This window comes from Choloepus didactylus, chromosome 1 (genome assembly GCF_015220235.1).
Source record: "Choloepus didactylus isolate mChoDid1 chromosome 1, mChoDid1.pri, whole genome shotgun sequence".
Lineage (NCBI taxonomy): Eukaryota > Metazoa > Chordata > Mammalia > Pilosa > Megalonychidae > Choloepus > Choloepus didactylus.
This window is the reverse complement of record NC_051307.1, coordinates 161198074-161225623: the sequence shown is the minus strand read 5'-3', so window position 1 is coordinate 161225623 and position 27550 is coordinate 161198074. Positions and strand designations below refer to the sequence as shown.

At 42.5% G+C, this 27550-nt stretch overlaps 1 protein-coding gene across 1 annotated transcript in view; it reads left to right on the top strand.

Moving 5' to 3' along the window:
* The window catches only part of EPHB1 (EPH receptor B1), a 452618-nt gene that overhangs the window by 404111 nt on the left and 20957 nt on the right, over positions 1-27550 (top strand). Inside the window, 1 exon segment of the mRNA XM_037844578.1 lies at positions 2327-2542. Coding sequence (XP_037700506.1) covers positions 2327-2542 — 216 coding nt within the window.

Below are 27550 nucleotides of genomic sequence, written 5' to 3'. Positions count from 1 at the left end.
GCTCCATGCTTTACCATATAATGACAATGCAGAAACATGGGCACGATGCAGCATGTGATCCCTTCTTGGAGCTCTTTATGGCCACCACCATTGCCCACCCCCCAAAAAAATGTATTTATTTTGCTTCTTTGGGGAGACATTCATTTTAAACTACATTGTTGTCTACCCTTACAGTGTGGAAGTAACAAACTGAATTGAAAAAAAGAAAATACAGCTCATGTGACTTGAGGCTGAGATATATTTTTGAAATATACACTCTAGGAAGGCAAATCCATAGAGACATACTTGCAGAAAAATGATGGTGCTAGCAAAAGCCTGGCTAACTTCAGGAGAAGGTGTTGATTGAAGTTCATTAGTGAGAAGGACGATTTGCATCACTCACTGCACATCCAGCTCTCACAGATGGGCAACGTGCTGAAAACCGGTTAGAGTTAAAGAAACTATTACAAAGAAACTTTTCTGGTTGGGCTTGGGGTGGTTAAGATGTGAGTCAGGAATAGCCTGGAACTTGCGGTTGTCAAACCTGGTAGGTTTGGGGTCCCTCCCTCTGGCAGGGGTCTCAGGAAGGGAGTGGAGGTGTGTCAGCTGTCTCCATCCTTCAGTTGAACAGGGGGCATAACCCCTGGAAGTGGACACAGGCTTGCCATCTTGCATGAGGAAAAGAATCCTCAACAATTAATTTTATCATTGTTAGACATTTTGATCATTCCTCTAATAAACAGGATATTTTTGAAATAAGTCTTGGTTTTCCTTATTTTTATGGAGAAAATGCTTTTGCAGCATCACATGCATAAATGATGCGTGACACATATTTAAATGAGATAATGTGCATGAGTGCATTTTATAACATCTAGCAGATTGTAGGTGCTCAATAAATGGAAGCTCCTCAGACTGTTTCTGTTTTCTGCATTTCACCTGAGGACCCTGGACCAGAGCATGTGGCTGGTTTGCCCAGGGCTTGTGTTCAGCAGTGATTAGACTAGACTGCAGGTGTCCTGCCTCTCCCACCTCTCTCCAGTCTGAGCATTTCAATGCTGGGCACTGCTCTACTTACAAAATACAACTCATGGCCCTCTGGGGAGCACTGGACCTGGACTAGATGAGAAAAGTCTCAAGGTCCACCCAGTGGACCCATGTGTGCAGAGCCAAGCCACAGGGTTCTTGAGAAGGCAGAAGGAAGGTGCAGACTCATTCTCAGAGAAGTTGTCTAACCAGTGGGGAGAACATACTCCCAAGCAAATGTGAGCCCACCAATAACTGGAGAGAGGGCAGCCCTGCAGGTTGGCATGAGAAGGAACCACCACAGCTTGCGTTCCCTAGGAGGGCCCCACATGCCAGGCACTGTGCAGTGAGCTTCTCATGCCCCACTATCTTTCCAACAACCCTGTGAGGTGGGTATGGCTAGCCCAATCCCAATGGTGCCAAGATTATCCAAGGAAGATGCATTACAAGTAATTTTGGAAACAGGAAAGATATAACGATCATTCGGGCACTGAGAATACTGTGGTTCCCACAAGAGACAGGGTTCTTGTCCTCAGAGAACTTAGAGTCAAGCAGCAGAGATGGACCCAGACACACGTGATTAAAATGTTCATATATGCTGAGAAGAAAATTGAGAGAATGTACTAAAGATAGTAGTAAGAAGACACTAATTATTCTGTGAGAAGGGGGCAGTTACAAGGAAGGCATCTCTGAGGAGGTGACATTTAAGCCGAGGGCTTATACTCCGAGCACAGGAAATAGCATGTGAGGGGCTCTGCAGCAGGATAACCTTGGCTCTGGAAAGAAATGAATGGTCAATCACTGTGGCTTTAGCACAGGAGTGAGGGGTACCATGGCTCAAGGTGAGGCGGGCGCTGATCCCATGGGCTCTCTTGGACAATGCGCAGAAGTTTGGAGAGTTTTCTTATTGCAATGAGAGGCTATTAAAGAGTTTCAAGCCAGGGAGTGGCATGACCTGATTTATGTTTTAAAAAGATCACTCCAGCTGCCATGTAGAAATGGATTGTCGTGGGGGCAGGTGCGGGGAGACTGTTACAGGTGATTGATGACAATGACTTGGTAAGAACGGTAGCAGTGGAGATGGAGAGGAGTAGATGGGTTGGGGATGTAATTTGGAGATGAAAATCGACAGAGCTTGGCAAAGAGAAGAGAGCAGGGCATTCAGGGACAGAGATGATGATAGGGGTGTGGGGTGGGGGAGCAGTGAGGAGTCAGGCCTGGCACTGCCAGAGGCTGCTAAGCAGTGGGGCCATGTCTGCTCAGCCTCTGAAGCTTAACCACTGAAGCCCACCTTGATCCCGATGCCCTTCGTGTCTTCTTACAGCAAAATGATGGGCAGTTCACAGTGATCCAGCTGGTGGGTATGCTCAGGGGCATTGCTGCTGGCATGAAGTACCTGGCTGAGATGAATTACGTGCACCGGGACCTGGCTGCCAGGAACATCCTGGTCAACAGTAACCTGGTTTGCAAGGTGTCAGACTTCGGCCTTTCTCGCTACCTCCAGGATGACACTTCAGACCCCACCTACACCAGCTCCTTGGTGAGTCCTTCTTGGTATTCTCAGGTGAAAACAGGACATACATAAAAGATGGCTGCAGGTGTCTGGGGACCTGTGGCAGGGCACACTAGAAGGGACCAGAACTTGGACCCTTCTCTCCACGGGGGAGCCAAATGCTGGATGTCCAGGCAAGCAGTTGTGCACAGGCTATGAGGACATGTTGGTGCCTTCTCTGAAGCCATGGTGTTCCTTGAGCAGCTGGAAGAGGAAACTTGTCAACAGATGATTTTGGGGGAATTCAGAACTGGAAAGTGGCACCAGAGACATCTGTTAGCAGGGGCAGGCTCCAGGCAGGTAGGGTCGGGCACTGTGCCACCAGGTAGACTCTGAGGACCTCTTCTCCTGCTGCATTGCTTCCAGATGGCTTTAAGTACCTCTGCTCAATGACTGCTGGAATTCCTATTTCCTGTTCACCCCCACCCCCTCCCCAAGCAGCCCTAATTGTCTACATCCCACAGCCTAGTTCACACAATTCCATTTAGAACTTTCACCAGCTCCTCAAACTTAATAGGTCCAAAATAGGGCTCTTGATTTCATCTCCAATATCCCCTCCCCAGTCCCTCCATCTCAGTAGTTGGCACCACTCAACTAATGCCTGAAACCAAAGAATCATCCTTGATTCTCTCTATGCCTCGCCGACCATGTCCAGTCCCTCAGCAACTCTAGTCTACTCCTTCCAGCCCTGCTGCCACCACCCTATTCCAAAGCACCATCCCTTCTTACCTGGACTGTTAAAGTGGCTTCCTAACTGGTCTCCCCGCTTTCCTCTTTCTTTCCAACAGCCTCCAAAGGATAATACATGATTATTATAAAAAACAATATAGAGAAGTAAAAGGAAAAGAATAAATAATTAACTATAATTCCCTTGAGGCAGGGGTCTACAAACTTTTTCTTAAAAGGCCAGATAGTAAATATTTTAGGGACTTATATAACCATTTAAACCATTCTTAGTTTGAGGGACTACAAAGAAAACAGGCAGTCATAGGGACTTAGCGTACAGGTCACGGTTTGCCAACCTCCACCCTGAAGCATCTAATTTCAACAGTTAGGTGTATACCCTGCCACACTTTTCTCTTTGTTCAAAACTTTGAAATGTTTCATTTTGTAAAAACAAGATCATACTATACCCATTATTCTGTATCTTGTGTTGTCTCCTGCACATTCTCATTGCCAGATTGCGTTCCAAAAGTTTGTAAACATTCACACACCACCAGGAATACAGGATGGCTGTCTCCAGCATCCTCACCAGCACTGGATGTGATCAGTCTTTGAAAGTTTGCCAGTCGGAGGATGAAAAATGGTACCTCGTTATGTTTTAATTTGCATTTTCAGCCGAAAATGTAATGACTGCTTGAGGCATTAGTGCCTTGTCACAGTTACCGAGATTCATGTTTCCTCTTCTGTTAATTTTCTGAACACGTCTTTACCTATTTTTCTATTGGGTTGTTTGTTGGTTTCTTAGAAATGTATAGAAAGTCTTTTAGTAATAGGGACATTAACCCTTTGTCTTCCATCTATGATACAGGTCCCCCACCCCATCTGTTCTTTTGATATTTTTTATGATATCCTTTGGCTTGCAAAAATAGTGAATATTCATATAATCAAAAATATCTATCTTTTCCTCTGTTTTATTGAATTCACTAGTTTGCTTTAAAAATTTTCTTCACTCCAGGGTTATAAAATGTTTCTTAAAGTTGCCTGTACTATTTTTATTTTTTTGTTCTATATTTAGATATTTAGTATACCTGAATTTATTTATTTTTCCCAACATTTTATTATGAAAAATTTCCAACATACAGAGAAGATGATAGAATTGTGCAGAGAACAGCCACTTACCCACCATCTTGATTATAGAATTAACATTTGCTATATTTGCTTTATCATATAACCATCCTTCTTTCTATCCATTCATCAATCTATCTCATTTTGTTAATGCATTCTCAAGTAAGTTGCAGACATCAGTCCACATCCCTCTAAATGCTTAGAGTGAAATATTTGTTTGCAGTTCATTTTTTAAGGTAAAAATCATAGACAATGAAATGCGTGAGTCTTCAGTGTACGTTATTGAGCTGTAACAAATGCATACAACTGTGTAACCCAGACTCCTAGCAAGATACAGAATGTTGCCGTCACAACAGAAAGTTCCTCCTTTCAACCCCCAGTCAGTTCTCAGTCACACCCCACATCCAGAGCAACCACTATCCTGATTTTGTCAACCATAGATTAGTTTTGCCTGGTCTACTATTTCATATAAGTGCAGCGTATGCTCTTTTATATCTAGCTACTTTCACCAAGCATGTTTGTTAGATCCATCCCTGTTGTTGTGTGCAGCAAAAGTTTGTTCCTATGTATGACTGAGTAGTTTTCCATTGTTTATTTATCTGTTCTCTCACTGATAGACACTGGGGCTATACTGCAATTTAGTTTTGAATATGCATTGGGAAGAATATTCTTACCATTTTTACCTGGCTGAATAGACAATTATGCCAACACCACTTACTAAATATATTGTTAATTTTTCATTGAATTACATGTCACGCTTGCCATATATTAAGTTCTTCCATATACTTGAACTGTTTTGGTTTTATATTCTGCTCCATTGATCTATTTAGCTATTCTTGTGCCCAACCATTTTGTTCTGAGTATAGGAACTTTAGCAAAAGTTTTGCTATCTGGTAAGGTATCTTTTGTTATTCCTTTAAAGAAAAACAACTTTCTTGGCTGTTCTCAAATATCTTTTCTTCCATATGAAGTTTAAAATCACTGTGTCCAGTTTCAAAGCAGATACACACACATATACACACAAACATTTGGATTTTGAATGCAACTGAAATTTTAATGATCCTGAATTACCTAAATAATGATGTGAGCCAATTATACAATGTTTTAATGTTTTTCCATATTATTTTCCATGTACAAGTTACTTAATATCATTTGTCATGATTTTGTAAGTGTTTCTCATAAAAGGTAATGCTTATATACTTCTAAACCTAAGAGCTTTCTGGACCCTTCACAGTCATATGTTCACCACTCAGGATATTTATGTTTCTCCATATTTTAACTTTTTTTCAAAACAGAGAAAATTATGTTTGCTGATTAAACAATTTATGCCTGCAAAAATCCAAATAATTTATTCATGTGACAGATACTTATTGAGCATCTACTGTGTGCAAATACTGAACTGGAAGCCGATGATCAAAAAGAGACATCCTTAACTGCTCCCACACAGCTCACAGTTTAATGAGTGAGGAAAGAGGCAATCAATCAGATAGATACACAGTGAGTGTAAAATTACCAGTTAACATAAGTCCACTGTGTTCTGTGAGAGCATGAATAAAACAACAAAAAACAAAATAGACTGACTGTGTCTAGGGAAATTAAGAAGGGCTTCCCGAGGAGGAGATGGTGCTCCAACTGTGATTTGAAGATTAAGTCGACCAAATGAATGGGCAGGCTACAGCATTGGAGGCAGAAAAGCAGCACGTGCAAGAGGGAAGATGGAAGATTAAATAAGCTGAGAGGGGGCCCCTATGCCTGGCGTTCAGGAAAAACTTAGGGAAATTGTCATGAGATAAGGCCAAGAGGTCAGCAGCTACATCATGCAGAGACTCTCAGCCTTTATGGTAGAATTTACAGCCTTAGAGCAATGGGAAGCCATTTAAGGGCTGTATGTGTGTGTGTAGAAGGTGATGTGTTTGCATTTTAGAAAGTAACCCTGCTTTTTTTTTCCTTTCCTTTCCCTTCTTTAAAAATGTCCTTTGGCTTTCTTCCTTTTTGCCCCATCCATAGACCATCTGGCAGGTCCAAGCAAGGTAGACATCCTGAGCAAAAAAGGCAAGCCTTAGCAGGAATCAGAGCCCTGTGTTTGAGGGGGCCAGCAGCACAGCGGGATGGGAAGATTAGCTATAAGCAGGGGGGATCGGTCAGAAATATAATGAGGATAATGGGACACAGGTTTCTCTGTTGGAAAATAAGGTACAACTATGGAAAGGATAAAACGATAATGAAATCTTGTGATGTTGAATTGCAATTTCAGATTCTGGTGTGAACTCATGGTTCTCAATGTAGAGAGACAGAGAAATGTATGTAGGCTCAGAGCACCTCAAAGCAATGACACTCTGATAGCAATGAGTGCACCTAGCACCTAGATCTTAGTTTCCATATACTCTTCTCCACCAAAAGGAACCAAGATTAGAGAAATGGATGATTCCAGGGCTTGGGCAGGGAAAGTACGAGATGAGCCCAGCACATCTTTTTGTGCCAGAAAATAAGAAAATGCTCAAAGAATGATGAGGACATGCCAAAAGAACACAGAAGCCAGCTTGAAGGGGCTCCCAATGTCCAAATCTAGGCTCATCTGAGCATCAGAATAAATGATGTTAGTAACAGATAACAACCTATTGACTAAAATAGAAACTAAGAGTTCACACTGATATAAATATATAAATTTTTAAGAAATGGAGAGAAGAGGAAGCTTTTCCCAATTAGTGAAAAGAATGATGTTATTTAAAAAATTACTATTTGTTAGCCAGCGGATTAATAGTTCAGATAAGAAACAACTGATGGATGCTAAACTTGGGGTGGAAGTGGGGAGAGAAATGGGATTTTACTTAGTCCCAAAGTAACTCCACCCAAAATATTTATTTATTATAAAGGAGGAGAAAGTAACTTCCAACAGAGAAACCTGGTAGATACCATCTGGATCAAGGGATTAAGGTTCACATAACTGATAGCAGGACAAATAGACAGTTTGTTCATTAGTTCATTAGGAGGAAACACCAGGTAACTAAAATTGAGGTTCATTTTAGAAAATGTCTGGCCTATGATCTTTCAAAATGCCAAGGTCATGAAAGTCGAGGAGACCGAGAAACTGCTCTTGATTGAAGGAGGTTAGAGAGGCGAGATAACCAGTGTGACATGTGGGATGACTGTTGAAACTCGGAATGGGGTATCTGAGTGAAGAGTGTGCAGACGCTCTTTGTACTGTTCTTGCAACTTTTCTACAGATTTGAAACTACCTCAAAATTAAATCTTTTTAAAAAACATTTACCCTGGCTGCAGTGTGGAAGATGGGGGGGGGGGACAGTAGTGGAAGCAGAATGCTGCTTTGAGACACTATGGGCAGTGGGAGTGGGATACAATGAATGAAACCCGCAGGGGTCAGTGGGGTTCTGCAGAAAGGACTTGGTAGTGAATGGCCCTCAGTGGTGAGGGTGATAGAGTTCCAAGAATGGCACCCAAGGATCTGAGCTGTGCCTCTGGGTGGATGGTGGTGACATTCTCTGAGAGTGGGGCTGCTGGAAAGGAACTGAATGGAGGAGTAGAAGGATTGGGAGTAGATCAAGTTTTGTTTAGAACAGTATTTCTCCAACTTTGGTGGGTGTCAGATTTACCTGAAGCACTGATAAAGAACACAGAGGCACAGGCTCACTGAGGTAAAATAGGGTCTGGGCCTTTGCATTTTTATCAAGATTTCCCAGATGATTCTGATACCAGCCACAGTTTGAAAGGCTGAATTAGAACATTTTGGTTTTTATTGGCTGGGTAGAATAATCTAAAAAGAGCTACTGAATAAGCAGTTGGAAGTTTGGGTTTGGAGCATGGATGAGAGGTACAGCTGAGGATGTGCATTTAGGAGTTCTTGGCATAAAGACAGGGATCAAAATGGTGGACATTAATGTACCTAACTTGGCCAGAGGATAGTGTGGGAACAGAAAAGGGTCTTTTTCTGATCCTGAAAGAGCCCTACATTTAACAACACAAGAGGTTATAAAGCAGAAATGGTGGGTGCCCACTTGTCCCTTTCCTCCAGAGAGGCAATTTCTAAGACTTTGCTGTAAATCTACTCCATTCACCCTAGGCCCAGGGCTGTAAAATGAGTTATTTGGAGTCACACAGTTTGTTGGTGGCAGCTCTGGCCCTACAGACCAGGGCTCCAGACTTTGAGTCTAGTGCTCATGGCTCCCTCTGCTGCCCCACAGTGTGCTGGACACCCCCCTACCACCCTGTTCCAATTTTGATCATTTGTGATGTCCTAGAAAGCCTTTTTCTCTGCTCCTTATTTTTCCTCCCTGTCTCCCAAGGACCTGGCAGAGGATGCTCTTTAGAAGCTGAGTCAACCGTCATCTTTGCCAACTGGCTCTCTTGGCCTTTGGGGTGATGCTTGCAGGAGCCAGGCCACACTGTGCCCATCCCCACCCCAATTTCAGGCACAAGTGGGAAGTAGGGTTTAACTACTTCAATTTAATTTTAATTTGCCTATTGGTTTTTCAGTTATACTTCTTTGCATTTTTGTCTCATGGTTACTCTGGGATTACAATATGTATCCTTAATTGTTCACAGTCTGCTTAGGGCTAATATTGTACCACTTCACTTAAAATGTAGAAACCATGCTATCGTGTAGGTCCATTTACTCACTTACCCCTGCTGCTGCATGTGTTATAGTCACCATATGTGTTACATCTACCTACATTAAAAGTCCCACAAGACAATGTTACAATTTTTGCTTTAAATAGTCATATGTATTTTAAAGAAATTAAGAGGAATTTTTTTTATATATTAACTCAAAATAGTTCCCATTTCTATAGGTCTTCCTTCATTCCCAAATATCTAAGTTTACTTCTGGTATCATTACTTCATCCAGAAGAATTTTCTTCAGCATTTCTTGTAGTACAAGTCTTCTGGCAATAAATTGTCATAGTTTTCCTTTACAAACAAGGGTCTAAATTTTGCATTCATTTTTGATGGATATTTTTGCTGAATTGACAGTTTTGCTTCTTTTAGCACTTTTAAAATGTTTTTGCATTGTCTTTTTGCAACCATGATTTCTAATAAGCAGTCCCATGGTTATTCAAATCATCATTCTCCTGTACCTAATGTGTCACTTCTCTCTGGTGGCTTTCAAGCTTTTCTCCTTATCTTTGGTTTTTAACTTGACTATGACATACCTGGACATGTGAGGTTCTCTAAGCTTCTCAAATATGTAATTTTGTATTTCTGACCATTTTTAGGAAGCTTTTGACCGTAATTCTTCAAATAATATTTGTTACTTTTGTTCTTCTTCAGGACTACAGTTACCCCTATGTAGAACTTTTGACATTGTCTCACAGGTTTCAGAGGCTCTGTTCATTTTTTTTTCCAAATTTTTTTCTCTCTTCTTTAGATAGTGTGATTTCTATTCATCTTTCTCCAAGTCCGTTGATTGTTTCCTTTGTTATTGTCTTTTAGAAATTAAGCCCCCCACAGTGATTTTTTCTGATACTGTATTTTTTTGTTTCTGAACTCTCCAATTAATTCTTTTTCATATTCTCTTTATTGCTCAGCTAAGATGTCCTATCATTTTAATCATCATAAGCATACTTTTTTTTTTACCTAATTGAGCAGAGTTATACTAGCTCCTGCTTTAAATTCTTTGTATAATAATTCCAGCATTTGGATCCTCTTGAGTTGGGCATCTTTTGATTGTTTTTTCCTTGAAAATTTTCCCATTTCTACAGTTCTTTGCATATCTAGGAATTCTGGATTATGTAAAATATGTTGCAAATGTTACTATGTAGAAACTCTGGATTCTGTTAGATTTCTCCCAAGAGGGTTGATATTTTTGCTTTGAAACAGGCAGTTAACTTGGTTGTACTAAAATAGCAAACTCTGTCATGTCTGTTGTGGGCTAGACCTCAGGTCTCATTTCTGATTTTTTTTAGTCTGTCTCATACTTGTATGTTTTGGAGGTCAGCCAGAGAATTGGGCAGAGTTTATACACATAATTTGGGATTCCCCTTCCCTGAATTTCTTATTTCAAGGGCTTCCCAGCAAACACACACACACACACACACACACACACACATGCACACACTCACACCAGCAACCCTGATTACCCTGGACTCCTTCCCTTGGTTCTTCTAGGCAGAAAGCTGTTGAGTCTTCTGTTGGAACTTTAGCCACTGGGCAGACTGCAGTGACTGTGAGTGCCCCCAGGACAAAGCCTCAAAAGGTGACACTCACCCTGTGCTGTACAGTTTCCAGAACCTTCAGGTGTTTTTAGTTTTTATTTTTTGTATTTTGTCCTTATTTGGTGGAGAATCAGTTAGTTAGAAACATACTCCTCCATGCCAAAAGTGAAACCGTCAGCCACTTACCTTTAATCAGCAGTTCTATAAAACAGTCCCTAAGCCCTCTCTACTCCATCGTAATTTCCTAGTTCATGCACTTCTTTCAAGGTCTTTTTAAAAGATCTTCATCATCTTCTAATATGTCCGATTTTACTTTATAAGTGAAGACCTCATTAATAACTATTAAAGTTTTCTAGATTTTCCTACTAGGCCCTCACCTTTCAAATCTTACTCTCTTAATTCTCCACCATGTTTCCCCCAGGTCTTCTTTCCTCATTTTAAATTGCTATGACTAGCCCCGGGAGCATATCTTTCCCACCAGGCTCCTGTAGTAATGAACACATAGAATTTGTTTCTTGTTGCTTTCTTATGATTGGATTAAACCTGCGAAACTATGGAAGCATTCTGAATCTGACTCTCCATTCCTCTAAGCTGGGCTAAGCACTGAAATCCTGTACAATTTACACAATTTTCCTTTTGGCAAGTGTATTTCAGAACATTGTTATGCGTGTTCAAATAAACTTTACCATGGTTATGTTATGGGCCAAATTTTGATGTTTGACCTCCAAGGCCACGTTCTGGTTATTACCAGTCCTGTCTCCTGATACCAGAGGAAAAAAAAAAGATACACACATACCGGGAAAGGTGGTTAACTCTTCCCATTTAGGTCTCATATATACATTTACAAGCCTGATCTTCACCACGTATCAGCTCATGTTTTTGGACAGAGCCCCAAGAGGATCCTATTAATCTTCTCTGGACAGCTGCTTTATGCTAGTTAAATCAAAAACTCTACCCCAGAATGGCGTCCTCTCTCTTCTGATCAGTAAGAAGAAGCCTCATCCAGTCCCTTTGTGAGCAAACTTCTCCCTTCTTTGTATTCAATCAGGTTCCTTCCTCTAAAGTAGTGTCAACTTACCCATCCTTCAGAGCCCCAGGCCATCTTTCTAAGATGTCTCCAGCCTTGCTCAGCATCTTCTGTACAGCCTGCTCCCCGCAGGCCTCCCTTTTCTTTTTTATCATGAATTGCATTAAGGCTTCAAGGCGCCTCTGATCTCTCCCAGCTCCTTCCCCTTTGACTCCTCTTCCCATTCCCTCTTCTTGTCTCAGGCTCTGGGCTCCTCCCACACCCTGTGTTTCTGCTGCTTCTGAGACTCACTGCCTTCCAAGCAGGCCATTCCTCCTCCTCCTCTTTGCTTCCTCTCTCTAAAGTCGGCTGATGATCTCTGCCCTGCTTCTGGCCCCCTCTGTGCACCTCAGATGGGGCTGTTTCTTGGGCACCTGCCCCTCTTGGTGGGAGGCAGGCAGCTGTTTTCCAACTGTGACTCTTGTCCTTCCTTGATCATGGACCCCTTGCTGGCTCTTCCTCCCAAGCTACCCTGCTTATTGCTGCCCTGCAGTCCCCACATGGACAGACTGGACCTGCTCGGGGACAGCTCAGCAGCTCCACTTCTTCTGGAATCTGGTCATCAGCCTCAGTCCAGTTTCCTGTGCTGCTCTGGGGCACTACTCATGAAAGGGACAAGGGACAGCCTCTCCCACAGGGGAGTCTCTGGGAGCACCTGCCCCCATGGCCCATGCTGAACCTGCAGGGGGAAAGCAGGCCTGCCCCTCCTGAGCTCTGCAGAGGCTCTTGTCCCCAGTGATGAATCTCAGTGACCCAAGGTCACAATGTAGGCAGCCCCTCCCCCCAATAACTCATAAATGATTGTCTCAGATGTGACCTCCATCCTCACTGTGCTTCCAGGAGAAAGCTTCCATTCTAGCCACAATCGAGTCCATGGTGGAATCTATAGGACCTTTCCTTTCACAAAAGACCTGGGCTTCATTGTATAACATTACGCTGCCCAGCTGAGCCTTGCACGTAGCCATGTGGGCTGGGAAGGGGGTAAAAAGACCCTTTCTTGAACTTTCTCTCCCACTCAGATGTGACATAGTGGGAAGAATGCATAATTTGAGTTTAAACAAATCCTGGTTCTGCTACTTATGGCTCTATGAACTTGGGCCTATGTCTCCTCATTCATATAATGGGATTTGTAAGAGCCTATGTGATATTAAACAGAGAACTATCACATGACCTGGCAGTCCCACTTCTAGGTACTCAATCACATATTTGTACACCAGTGTTCATAGCAGCATTATTCACAGTTGCCGAAAGGTGAAAGCAACCCAAGTATCCACCAGCAGATGAATAGATAAACAAAATGTAGTATATACATACAATGGAATGTTACTGAGCCTTAAGAAGGATGAAGTTCTGATACATGCCACTACATGGATGAACCCTGAAGACCTCACAGTGGGTAAAATAAGTCGGATACAAAGGGACAGATGTTGTATTATTCCACTTAAATGAAATAGCTAGAATATGCAAACTCATAGAGACAGAAAGTAGATTTCAAGTTACCAGGGGTCAGGGGAGAGGGCAATGGGGAGTTGGGTACAATGAGTATAGGATTTTTCTTTGGGGTGATGGATTGTGGTGAGGGAAGTACAACATTGTGAATGTGATTAATCCCACTGAGTAGTGTGCTTGGGAGTGGGAGAGATGAGAAAGTTTATGTTGTATATATGTTCCCACAATTAAAAACAAAGGAGCAACTAAAGAGGCAAAGATAATTAAAGGCAATCATGATCCTGAATGGGATCTAATAATGGAGGAGAAAAGGCTCAAAAGGACATTATTGAGACATGAAAAAAATTAGAATAAAGACTGTAAGCTTTATATCAATGTTAAAGTTCTTGAACATGGTAACTGTATTTTAGGTGGTTACGTAAATGAATATGCTTATTTTTAGGAAATATACATGGAAATGTTAAGTGTTCAAGGAGCATGATGTATGCAACCTACTCTCATATATTTAAAAAATAGAGACATGACAGGTAGACAGATAGAGAGACAGATGGCAGATAGATTAGATAGGTAGATTGGATAGATAGATGATAGATAGATACATAGATAGATACATAGATTCGATAGGGAGATAGATGAGGTGGATGGACGGATGGATGGATGGATGGATGGATGGATAATAGAACAATATGGCAAATGTGGTAAAATGTTAAAATTGGTAGATGCAGGTATCTGAGTATATGTTGGAGTTCTCTATGTAGGTTTTGTGTTATTTTTACAACTGTCCCATAAGTTTGAAACTATTTCAAAATAAAAAGTTTAAGGGGAAAAAACAACCACCATGTGATAATTTAGTAAAACCTCTACCAGTGCCCTGGTCACAGCTTATTTGATTGTTGCATATGCTGCATTAGTGTTTTCCAGTCTCTAGAATCCACACCCCATGGCAAGAGACACTCAGTTGTGTACATTTTCAAGGCTAATTAGTAAAAAAAAAAAAAAAAAAAAGATTCTATGCTTTTCCCTATTCCTAGTCCCACAAAACAGAAAACAATAAAGCAGAGCATCTCTAGAAGCCCAGGAAAAGCTGATACTCACAAAGGAAAATTGAGAGCCTGCATGATAGGATCACCAACGAATTTTGAAATAAACTTCTCAGCAGAGAACAGGGGAAAAGACAACTAAGATGACTGTATTCCATCGAGACCAGGGGTTCTCAACTTCACTGTGGGCTGATTAAACACAAATGGCCGTGCTGGATCCCAGAGATTCTGATTCATAGGTCTGTAGCAGGGCCCAGGAATTTGCATTTCTTACCAGTTCCCAGATGGTAATACTGGTAGTCCCAGAGCACAGTTGGAGAACCACTGCATGGAAACTATTTTAAGGAGCAAAAATTTTAATTTACAAACTTATGTTTCAAGAAATGTCAGTTCTTTTTCAAAATTCAAAGTAAATCTGACACTGAGTTCTCATCCTGTTAGACTGGGGAAAAAAATGTCGTCTTAGAACTCCGCCTTAACCCCTAAGCCCAGGGGAGCGAGTGCAGGTCCGGGGGCTACATGGGCACCGGGGTTTCCCATGGGCTGGCAGGTTCTGTGCCTCTGGTCCAGCCTCCCGGATGCCCCACCAGGTGTCACCTGTCTGAGGAGGCAGAACCAATAGGTGTCCTCATCACAGAGTCCAAACCAGCATGTGCTTCCAGGGCTTGGCTCTGGTCCTGCCATTTTTGCCTCCGTAATAACCAATTTCAGAGAATCTGAACCTCTCACCACCAATTAGCTCTGAAAAAAAAAAATAAAGCAAAAGTTGATTATGTCTACTCTGGGGATCCTGGGGATGGGGTTAAGGGTTTGGGGAGGGGGAGGTAAAGATCACCCTCATCCTTTAGATTCTTCTGTGCCATAGCACCAAGCATGTACAGACTAACATCTCAGACATTTTCCTTGTCACGTGGTTATCAGATAATTGGCTGCCTGGTAAACTGGGGCTGAACTCCAAGAGCGTTTTCTTGTGTTGCGTTTTCTAGCCCCCTTCTTTTATAAGTAAATACATGTTTGAGGAAAGAAAGTAGTTCAGAGCCCCTGATGGAGTCAGCAAATCTGGAAGGGAGAAGTTCTTTTCTCTCCAGGGAACTTGCTCAGAAGTCTTTCAAAGAGGGGCTCCTTAGGAGAAAAGGTCAAGGGGAGCCAGAGCCTCAGCCTTAGGGGCCCCTCCCCTTCCCCAGGCCAGGCCCCGAGCCCCAACCTGCACAGAAGTGGGCACCGCAGACAGTCTGGGACCTCTTTCTCTTTGACATATGGGCCTCCAGGCCTTGGCCAGCTCAGCTACAGAGGAATCTCACAGACCTGCCATCATGTTACCTGGAAACTTTGCCAATCCAACAGGGGCCAGCCATGCTATTCACAGTCCTCTTGGGTGAAATAACAGATGGGACAGCTCTGTGGTGAGGACAGGAAGGCTCTGAGAATTCCAAAAACCTGTTAACTTTCCCCCAAACCTCTGGTGAGTAGCTCCCCATTGGAAACACACACAAGCGTGTGCACGTACACACATATGTATACAATATAACTACATACACAGACACACAAAGCATGGTCAGAGACACACAGGGAAGTCCAGAGGCACACATACAGAAATACTCCCAAGTATCCAGAAACATCCATGCACAAAGGTGAACACCCCAAATAGGTGCTTGGTGTTGGTGACGGCTTCCTTTCTCCTTTTATTTCTGCTGAGAAGTGGGTTTGATTGCTGTAATACTGTGTTTTAGATTTTTTTCTTGTAATGTGCTTAATACTTAAAAGGTGCAAAGAAAGCAGATAATTACCTGAAAGATAATGCTTCCTGCAATTCTTTCAGGAAAAAGCCCTCTTTCTGCACCTTCCTGCTGCACCACTTTAAGAAGTTGCTGCTAAGTAGGGTTGGTTGATCTTTTGGCCTGACAGATTTTCAGCTCAGCTATGATCTTTATTCTCAAGAATGAGATGGGTTTGTTGGCTTCCCATCCGGCAAGCCGAGGTCCAGCTTTCCTTCTCTTCACAGTTCCCTGCTCTTCTCACATTTAAATCATACTTCTCCTCCCTTTCTGATGCCTGACTTCCCTCATGAGGCCGTTTTCCAATTATGATTTCTCGCTCCCCTTTCAATCATTGAGCTTGGGTAACAAGCTGTCTCTTGGGTGGACGGAAAAGTGGAGAGGAATGGAGATAAGCAAGGAAAAGAGGGGGAGACCCTTTAATTGCAGCCAGAATAAAACCTAGTCCTGGTCCCTTAGAAACTCCTCTCCAGCATTAATTAAACCAAGGGAAGAATAATTCAAATGCCACTCTATTCCATGTTCCACCACTCAAATAATTTTTCTTCAGGTATATCTGTCCCCTCCTTCCTCTTACATCTCTCCCTGGGTCACTTTGTCACCCGACGCTCAGTTAGGGATATCAGTCCCTGACTGAAATGCCCTTTTGAGAAAGACTCAGCATAATTATTATTAGTAAGGCCTGTGTATTATTAGCATGGGTGGGATTAGTATGGAATGTGGGAGCCTGCAGCCAGCCCGTGCCCTGGGGACTGGCACACAGAGCAGCTCAGGTTTCCAGGGAGCACATCTCTCGGCTCTGGGCTCTGGGGTATGAAGTCCTTCTCATGTGCGTGTTGCCACACAGGAGTAGCCGGCCGCCTGGGTTCAGGCCGCACAGTTTCTCTGCAAGCTATTCTCCCAGCCAACACATATTTATTAAGCACTTACTATGTGCAAAGCACTGCAGTTAACAAAACAGATGGTTCCTGAGCTCCTCAAGTTTCCTTCCTGGCAGGAAAGGTAGACATTAAACAACTAATTACACGATTAATTACGTAATTACAATTGTTAGATGCTATGGTGGAGAGGCATACATCAGGCACGTATCACAAGACCCTGAGGGAGGGACATCTGGGCTGAGACCCGAGGGTGGAAAGGAGTTAATTAGGGGAAGAGTACAGCCTCATGGGAAGCACCCCCAACCTGGACAAAGCCTTAATCCTCCAGACCCTGCTTCCTCAGAAAGGATGAGGTGTGGAAGAGAGGATGGTGTTGGGGGAGCTTGTGCTCAAGCACACACTGGGGAGAAGCTTCTGTCCGGTAGAGAAAGTCAAAGGGATGTTGGGAGAATTGGCAAGTAGAGGTGAGTCAGCATTCAGGTGTATGGATGGTGTGAGCAGCCCAAAGTGGGACCACAGAAGCCTTCTCCACCCTCTGGGCTCCAGGGGCGTAGGAAAAGGGGAAGAACTGGGAACAAGACCCCAGATGCAGGTCTTCAGGGATTGGGCTGGTTAGCCCTGTGAAGAAATGCAGATTGAAATATGAGGGCCCCATGGGGTTGAAGCATTCCTAGCAGAGGGAGGTAAGCCAGACTTTACCTTCTCAACTGGGATCCCAATGAGAGTCAGCCCGAATAAGTCAATGAGGCAATCAATCAAAGGTTAATGATTTCTTCCAAGAGGCAAGACCTCTGGTAAAGAAGGGAATTAAACTTTACTGACACTTTAATATGTTGATTAGCAATAGTCCCTTTATATCATTTATTAAGACATAGGTGTATTTTTCCTGATTGAGTGTTTAATAAAAAACAAACAGAGCTGTAAGTTCTGAGAAAGAAGAGATCACATTCAGCTGAAGTGAAATAAGCTTAAAATTGGGCACATAAAAGGTCCTCGGTGACTGTTTACAGGATGAGTGGATGGGTCGATGGATCAAGTTACGAGGGCTCAGAGACTGAGGGTTTTCCAGAAAGATCTGATCAGAAGGGTGGAGGCCAGATCAGAGGGTATTGAACAGGCCAACTTGGCTGGGAGGAAGGGGTGCTGTGTGCAGGCCAATAAAATTATGATAAGGGACCCAAGGAAGGGCCCCAGAGACCAACCCCCACCCCCATGATGGGACAGATGTGCATCAGTTAGGCAGACTAAAGAATGAAGGGGTGGGCCACAATGTGGAGGGTCTCCATGCACATCTGGAATTTATACAGGAGTCAGGGGCTGAAGACTCCCTGCCACATGAGAATTAAGAAAAAGAACGAACGAAAATGCTTTATTATCCCTGTTTGTTCAGCTAACTGGGGTCGCAGTGCTTCTTTGCAGGAGCCATGACCCCAAGATGCCAAATAACAGGGGTGGCTCCATTTTCTAAAGCCCCTGAGTAGCCTTGAGGTTCCTGGAGTCTTTGCAAATCTGTCGTCTAGTTCTGCAAGTGTCCCGTCCATTGTTAGAGAACTGGTGACAGTGGGTGGAGATGCTGTTCCTTGTACCCAGGCTAACAGGGCTTCCAAGACTTCATGGGGGATGGACTATAGGCTTCACAGGGCAGAGCTGCCTCCCAGTGAAAACCCTCTGATTCTAGCAAATCTTTGTAAGGCAAGGTGTTTATCTATGAAAAGGAAAAAGGCCTTCCCTTAAATTCAGTCCTCTGAGAGCACACAGAGGCAGGAATGATTTTCTAAAGACCCAGATAGCTCAAAACCAGCCCTATCAAGGCTGAGCATATTACACTTCCTCTGGGAAAGCTGAATTCAACAATCTGAAGGTATCTGAGGAACTCTCCTGCAGTACAGTTTACAGATCCAGAGGTAAAAGAAAAAGTCAGTCAGTAAAAGCAAGAGGGAGAGAATCAGAGAGAGCTGAGCGCGTAAAGGAAGGACCAGGAGGAAAGCTGATCAAAGGCCACTCTGCTAATGCTCACTACAGATACTCTAGCTGCAGGGGGAGTACGGGGGAAGGATTTTAGAGGTGAAGGTTTTATTTTAATCCTCCCGCAAAAGCATTCAAGTAACCCCTTTCCCTGTGAGAAAGCGAGAGAGTAAGAAACAGGAAAAGAAGGTTCTCAGTGAAATGATCCATGTAGACTTCTACTAATATTGTTCACTTAGAGAACACATGCCTCCTGGGTGTTTGATAGAAAGAAAAAAGGGCATTAAAAAAAGTTCAAAGGCATGAATTCGGCTTGTGAGTAGAAGCAGCTTGCTTCTCTCATGGCCAGCTCTTTCATTTGTTGGAGGCACATTTTTTTTTCTCAGTTAGCAGTGATATGTTTTCAAAGTGACCTTCTAGGTCTTTGTTCCTTTATTCCTTTGTCACCAAGGAGCCCTGCAGTGGGGAGAAAGAAGGGGAGGAGGCCTAGGTGACGAGGGCAAGGCTGACCTCCTGGTTGTAACTTCCCTGAGAGTTTTCTATGAAAGTACAAACCACAGCCCAGTTGTGCCTGGGGCTGACCCCAACAGCTTCATGGGTGCCTGGCTTTATCAAGATATGTTTTCCTTCAACCTTCTGTCTATCAGAGGTGCATGTTTTGGGCACATGCCCCAGGACTCTGGCCTGTGACTCAACCAGCAATGGTCATGGGACCCTGACTTGAGGCCCCATCCCTTTTACAAAACTTCTCCTTTAGAAAGGAATTTGACCCTCTCCAGGGATCATAGAGGAAGGCAGGATACCCAGAGAGACTCCACACCAAATAGCTAAGCAATGCAAGTTCATGTGCTTCCAAACCAGCATCACTAACAAAATGGTATGGTGTGGCTTTGTAGTTAGATATCCTACATCCTGAGAAATTACATCCTGTGCTCTCAGAGGACTGAATTTAAGGGAAGGCCTACATCCTGGGAGGTGTGGGAGGAATCCCTTATTATTCTTCCCAAATTACTTTTCCTTGTTGCAAATACTATACAAAATAATGATTAGTCTTGTGTAATAATTCTCAGTATTAGAAAACTATTTTAGTATTCAAATAAGACACCACCATTTAAAACCCATTATTCAAGTTTTTGTTGCTCATCTGTTTCGGCCTTTGATATCCATTCTCCTACCTGTAATCATTATCCTAAATAAATACACACTAAACACATCCTTTCCTTGTTTTAGTTTTCAGTGTTTTCACTGTATTTCAAGTCATGTAGCATAACAGATCCAATATATCTAATCACAGAAAGTTCAAGGCACAGGATTTAACAGTAAGGAATTCTGAAAGGTGGTTCCCTCAGTAATTATAAAGAAAAGCCTGAATTTTGAGCCAGAAAACATGTTTTGAGTCCTGACTCTGCCAACTATTAACTTGGGCAAGTTACTTTATTCCTCAGGGCTCCGTTCCATTATCTATCGAATGGATAGAATACCTTATAGCCTAATCTACCTCATATAACTGCTGTGAAGATAAAAGAAGAAATATTGTATTTTAAGTTCTTTTCTAAAACCCAGTAAAGTGTCAAAAAACAAATTATAGAAGCTGATAAAGTAGGATCACTCTGGATCTTAGTAAAACTTAGTAAAACTTTTATCTAATTGTAGAATAGGTAAGAATCTGCTCCAACAATTCATGGTATGCTAAATATAATTAGCAACCCATGCTACTATCTCCTTTTGGTTAGTAATTCAAGTGGTGCAGATTGTACTATAAAAGCTAACCAACATAATGTAAAGAGCACAAGCTTGGATGGTAAACCCTGGCTCTGTTACTAACACATGATGTAACCTGTGTGAGGTATTTTACTTCATGAACCTTAGTTTTCTAATCTCTAAAATGGAGATAGAACTCTTAGTATTATTGGGAAAATAGAATGATGCCAAATATATTAAGTGCCCAGGAGAGCAATTGGCACCCAGTAGGTCTTTGATGAACATCCCCGTGCTCTCACCTCCCCTTAGGTACCCCACCTAACTGGGAATGCAGGTAGGTACATGTCTTCTATGTCAATTTGTTCAAGTGTGATTGGTAGATGGGGTATCGATGTCAGTATAATGCAGAAGTTCTGTGGTTCACTGATGATCTTTTCCCAAGATATTTAAGCTTTGAAGCAATTAGGCCCATGTTTTCGTACAGTTACAGAGAAAGCCCTGGCAAGATGAGAGGACCTCAAGAAGAAAGCTGATCACTGACAGAATGGTCTTTCTTTACTGCAAATAGTGTCTGGTTTAGTGTCTTCAAGAGCCACTATATTCTCCACCTTAAGTTATCTGGTGAAACTGAGAGTAGAAGTGAGGAAATTTGAAGACATTTTCCTTTGTGTTAAATTTTTATTTTTTAAGAAAGATTTTGTTTTGTTTTGTTTTTGATGAAACTGATCTCTAAGAGATGTGAATGCCTCCAGGACCTACGTTTCCAAGGAGGAAACACAAAATCCAGCGTTTAAGACTGCAAAGCATCAACTGACTGACACACTGGTAAAATAGAAAGCCGCAATTTACTTATGCTGCTGTTTTTATTAGGATAGTTGTGTTTCTGTTAGGTTTGGAATGGTCTTCTCCAAATGTAATTTTCCCATAAGCCCTATTATTTTATTGTGCAGTTTTGCTGAACATGAGATTTTTAAAATGTATATATGACTAATGCCTGTGGTAGGAAATTAGAATCCATTTAGTCATGTTTAGGAAGCATACCCTCCATTTAGGCATAATAAATCATTGAACCATCAGTAGGCCTAACCATTTGAGATAAGGAAAACTTTTAGAATTTCAATAAGATCAAAATTAGAGCAATTATGTTGGAACGTATATGTGAATCAAAGGAAAAGAAAAGACACGAGTTCATCCTTTATATATGGGTCTACTGAATGCCTCTCTACCTGTGTGTGAGATGTGTCAGTGCTCTTTCCTCTTCATGTCCTAGAGTTTTACAGGAATGAAAAACCCCAGGCAGGCTCCAGACTACCCATCCCACTTCAATGATAACAGCTCCCCTCTTACCTGTTTAAGATATTGAACTTTCTCACCAAGGTTTCCTTTTTAAACAAGGATTTTGACACTACAGTACAGTACTTGAAAAATACAGACCATCAAAAGTGATGATAATGGGTAATTTCACGTGGTCAATATTTCTGTCCCCAATCAAACTTTTCCAAGAGTAGAAGAGGCTCTATAGACATGACCAACATCAGTCTTTTCAAAAGATTCCCCAGGGACATTTTATTGCATTTAGAAGCTCCAAATCTAGGAGATTGTCCATATTATTTTTTATTTACTGTTTACATCCGAAGTCATGCTATAAATGTCTTGAGCTTTCCTCATTGGAGAACTCATTCAAGAACAATTTCAAAAAAGAAATTTGATTAGAGAACCCCTTTAGACACCTGATCAATTGATGAGAGGATTTTTGTTTCACTATTTAATTGGATAAAATTTCAAATTTTTAAAATGAAAAGTTCCACAGCATGGATCAGATTTTTAATTTTGACCAAACCAATCTCTACTAGAAAGAAGTGAATGCCCTCCAGAACCCACAGTTTAAGATTAGGTATTGCATGTAGTTGTCATGTCTCTTTAGTCTCTTTCAATCTGGAACATTTTCACTGCCTTTTGTCTTTTATGACATTGACATCTTTTTAAAGAATGCAGTCACCCTTTTTTCATTAATAGAACATTCCTCATTTTGGGTTTTCTTATGTTTCCTCCTAATTGGATTCAGAGTATACATCGTTGGCCTTAATCCTACATATGTAGTGCTCTGTCCTTCCTAGGCTGTCACATGACATCCATCTGCCCCTCACTGGTGTTGTTTATTTTGATTGCCTGGTCAAAGTTTTGTCAATTTCTCTAATGTATAGTCACATATAATGCAGATTACATTTTTTTCTCTCGAAACTAATAAGCAGTCTATTGGAAGACACTGTTAGGTCATACAAATATCATGCTCCTCATCAAAATTTCAGTTTTAGCATCCATTGATGATTCTTGCCTGAACCAGTCTTTACTGTCACGGTTGCAGAATGATGTGTTCCAACTCCAGCCACCAAATGCCCTTCAGCACTTGACATTCTGCTATAAGCAAGAGCCCCCCTTTTGACAAGGGGATATTTCAGATGGTAGTTGAAGCCAATCAATGTTCCTTTGTCCCCCTTGGAAATTCACCCTGATTCTGTTTGAGCTTTGTAACATTTGGAAGATCACATTCTCTTTGATTTTTGTCTGGAAAGTTTTAGAATGACCTTTGGCCAAAAATATTAAGATTCTCATCTGTTCCCAGCTTGCCGATCCCTGTTCTAGGCGATGACCTTTCAGACCTGGTCTTACTCCATCACTCCCCATTCTGCCCCCACCTTCAGTATAAACAGTCTGTGCTTCATTTGAGGGGAGGGGAAAGCAGGCTGAGGATGGATGCAGGCAGGCTCCTTTTTGTCCCTACACATACTGGCTCCTGACCTCCTGCCTTGCTGCCTCCGTATCTGTTCTAGTCTGGAGCTAGGTTGACTTGCCCTCTACCTGTCTAATTTTACCCATCTGTTCCCGTCTTCTAGAGCTGCCATTACACAAAATACCAGAAATGGATTGGCTTTTATAAAGGGGGTTTATTAGGCTACAAATTTACAGTTCTAAGGCCATAAGAGTGTCCATACTAAGGCCTTCAAAAAAGGATACCTTCACTGAAGGATGGCCAGTGGCATCCGGAAAACCTCTGTTAGCTGTGAAGGCATGTGGCTGACATCTGCTTATCCTGGGTTGTGTTTCAAAATGGCATTCCCAAAATGTTGCTCTTGGGGTGTTTTGTCTTCTCTTAGCTTCTCCGGAGCAAACTCTGTAATCTCCAAAGTGTTAGCAAAAATCTGCTTTCAATGGCCATCTCCAAAATGTCTCTCTCAGCTGCTGCACATTCTTGGTTCTTTCTCCCAGGACATTTCTCACTAAGTGCCTGGGGGTTCTGTCTTAGCATATCCCTGGACAAACTCTGGGCTTCATCTCTTAGCTTAACATTTACAAATGTCCTCCTGCCTGCATCTCCAAGCATCTCCAAGTATCAGCATTGGCAAGCATCTGGGCCTGTGTGGCTCTTTTTGAAGGTCTCCAGTAAACTAATCAAGATCCATGCTGAATGGGCAGGGCCACACTTCCATGGAAATAATTCAGTCAGAGTTATCACCTACAGTTGGGTGTCACACCTCCATGGAGACACTCAGTCAAAAGGTTCCAACCTAATCAACACTAATAAATCTGCCTCCAGAAGGTTGCATTAAAGACATGGCTTTGGCTGGATTACATAATATTTCCAAACCAGCACACCATCCTTTGCTTCATACTGTAAAACACATCCTTGGAGGGTCCAGGAACGTGAAAGTCTTCTAGGCCTTGGGAGATACTGAGGTGTTCCCTGGGATGCAGAACCTCCCAGGTCAACATGGCCAATGGGAGGCTCCTGCCTGCCTTGTACAGAGGCCAGGAGCCTGGGACCTTCCCTGTGCTTCTCTGGGCCTGTGGTTGCGGATTATTCTCTGAGCCTTTTGGGCCCCTGTGATCCAGTGAATATAGGTCCCTGGGCCTTGAGAGGCCACAGCTCTTGCAGGGCAGCTGAGCATAGCCCTGTGAGGGAAGGGACTGCAGAGTCTGCATAGGAGAGAGGTTAAGGGCACAGTCTCCAGACCTACCTAGCTCTGGGCCTTCGAGCAGGAGTTACTTGACTTGTGTATGCCTCAGTTTCCCCATCAGTAAATGGTGATGACGATAATAACAACACTTTACTTACTTCATAAGTCTTTTGCCAGGATTAAGTCAGTTAACACATGTAAAGTCTTTAAATATGTATTCAGATGATAGTATGTGCTATATAAATGGCAGTTATAATTATATTGTTGCATCTTGGACAAAATGGGGATTGCTCTGGAGTGTGTTCCTGCAGCACAAAATGCAGCCCCAGGGATAAGAATTTAAGAGTTTGAGAAACCTGCAGGGGCAGCAGCAAAAGGTCTCAGGCACTGGAAAAATATAGCAAAATATTGACTGGAAATAAATGCATGGGCAGGCTCTACAAGGATTATAGGTTATTTCATAAGCATCATCTCATTTGAAGCTCAAGCACTCAGTGAGGGAGATATTATTATTGTCCATTTACAGATGAGAAAATGGAGACAACTTGCTCAAAGATGCTTGGCTAGTGAGCAGTGTGTTTTGCTATTCAGTTTTCTTTAGCCATTTACTATTCTGTCCCCCTTCCCTGCTCCCTCCCCTCATGGCTCCCTGAGCACAGATGGACTTGTTGTCAGTTTTCCAGAGGAAATGGGAATTGATTTGGGGGCTCACAGTTCACCAGCCCCAGATAAAATGGGTTCTGAACCCTCTGAAAAGAGGGGGTCTCTGGGATTCAGCAGGTTGTGTGGCCATGACTCACAATTCCAGAAAACTCTGGAACTGAGGCCTCTTGGCTCTAGGCAGAGCTTTGAGGCTGTGGCAAGATCGGGCAGGCCCCAGCCTGCTGAGGGACGCCGGTCAGAGCAGCCACTAAGCGCCACAGGGAAATGGCCACATCCAGGGTGGAAGAGCAGGAACTGCACAGCCCCTTTCTCCCACTCTGTAGAACCCATTTCATGAAATGATCCTTTTCCCTTCTCAGTACCTTACCAAGTACCTTGAGAAAACTTTGGGGCTGCCCCTGTAGTTCTCGTGGCTCTTTCTCAGGAGTCCGTTGTATGAATGACCTGTAGAAACTATTCAACAAGCTCTTTTTGGATGGCCATCTAGGTGGCTTTCACTGTCATGTTATGTCTAACAATGCTTCAGTGAATATTCTCAAACAGACCTCTCTGCACACTTGCATGGATATTTCTATAAAATGAATTCCAAGAAGTGTGATGTCTGGGTCAAAGAATTTTCACATTGAAATGTTCTAATAATTTCAAACATACAGAAAAGTTTCGAGAATAAGAATAATACAAACTACACCCATATACCCTTTGCCCAGATTCAACCATGGTTCTCATTTTACAACATTTCTTCATTATTTACTTGTGTCCCCTCGCTCACACTCACTCTCTATCTAAAATATTTTTTCTGAAGTCATGGAAGATAGGTCATATACATCACGGCTCTTTGTCCCTAAATATTTCAATATTTCCTAAGAATAGAAATATTCCCTTACATAACTATCATACAGTTATCAACTTCAGTAACGTAACCTTGATAAAATAGTTTTAATTAATCTACTGTCTCTATTCTAATTTTGTCAACTGACTCAAAAAATGTCCTTTTTAGCACTTTTTTTCCCTCTAGTACAGGATCCAGCTTAGGATCAGATGCTGCATTTAGTTGCCATATCTCTTTAGCTTCTTTTAATCTGGAACATTTCACAACTTATTTTTTTTTATGTGATATTGACATTTAAAAAATAAAGTCTCTATTTTTTTTAATAGAACCTTCCTCACTTCGGGTTTGTCTGAAATCTCCTCATGATTATATCCAGGTTATGCATTATGCATAACATAAATGATGGTGTGTCCTTCTCAGGGTATTACATCTGCCCCTCACGGTGATGTTAAGACTGCATATTTGAAATTTTTGAGGAAAAAGTTTATTTCTCAAAACCTTTTGCTAATTTATACTCCTGGCTTGTTTGGTGAGATTTATCCATTTCTGCATTCCCGCCGTCACACAGGGAGGGTCTCACTGGTGTTAACTTGTTCCCAATCTGTACACTGTACTAATTAATGCTTTTTTTAAAAAAAGAAGCAATGTTCTTTTTCCTTTTTCACTCTGAGATACACCTTAATATTCCTATCTTCATTTCCATGACACTCTTTATTATGATTATACTTACACTCTAAGCAAACGTTCCCCAAACATCAGCAATGCAGGACACTCGTGTGGTCTTTTTTTATCCCAGAATTCACTGGGAGTTGGACAGTCTGATGCGATGATAGCATAGGTGGGAAGGGACCCCTGGCTGAGAGTTAAGGGCTCCAGCCTGTGTGTTAAGTAAAACAGATGCCAATCATTTTTTTTTCCTTGAAAGAGAAATCAGGTCCCTTCTTTCTACCCTCCCCTTCCCCTCCCCCAAAACATACTTCTCCTTTTATTTTCCTTCTCCTTTTTTTTTGTTATCCAAGAAGAGGAAAAGGCATAAGGAGATTTGTAATGGGAGGACCTGGTTGCAAGTCCCCCAACCACCTTTTATTAAGTGGGGACTGATGGCCGCCCTCCCCCACTCCTAGTTCCAGTGCTTTGTCTGCAAAATGAGGCTGAGCACACCTGGCTCACCACCGGGCCACACCAGCTCAGGACAGAGGCCCAGAGGACAGTGCTCCTGCAGGGAGGCAGAGGGACAGCCTCACTCTGCACACTCCTGCACTCTGCCAGCGTTGGCTAACAGCTTCTCACATACCCCTCTGAGATAATTAAGACAATTATCCCTATTGGCAGGTGGAGACGGTAAGGCAGAGTGGTTAAGTGACTTGGTTGTGTCTGCTGGGATTGTTGGAGGGAGAAGCCTTGCAGAGAGGGGAGTGCAGTTCAGGAAGCCGGAGGAGCTTAAGCTATTTAGTGTGACTGATTATTTTTAAATTGCTGTTGGAGGATGGGGGTGGAAGAGAGACTAGAGGTGTGGCTAGTGGACATGGGTAAGGCATGAAAACTTACAAAGTGGATAAGCCATATACCTCACGTACCTATTAAAATGACTTGCCACGACAGCGTGTCTAATGCTTACCCCACGTGAAGAGGACGGAAGTAGACTTGAAGGCCATGATAAACTCAGTGGGGGCCGTAGAATACACCCACAGGCTCCTATAGAGCTGGACACAGTCT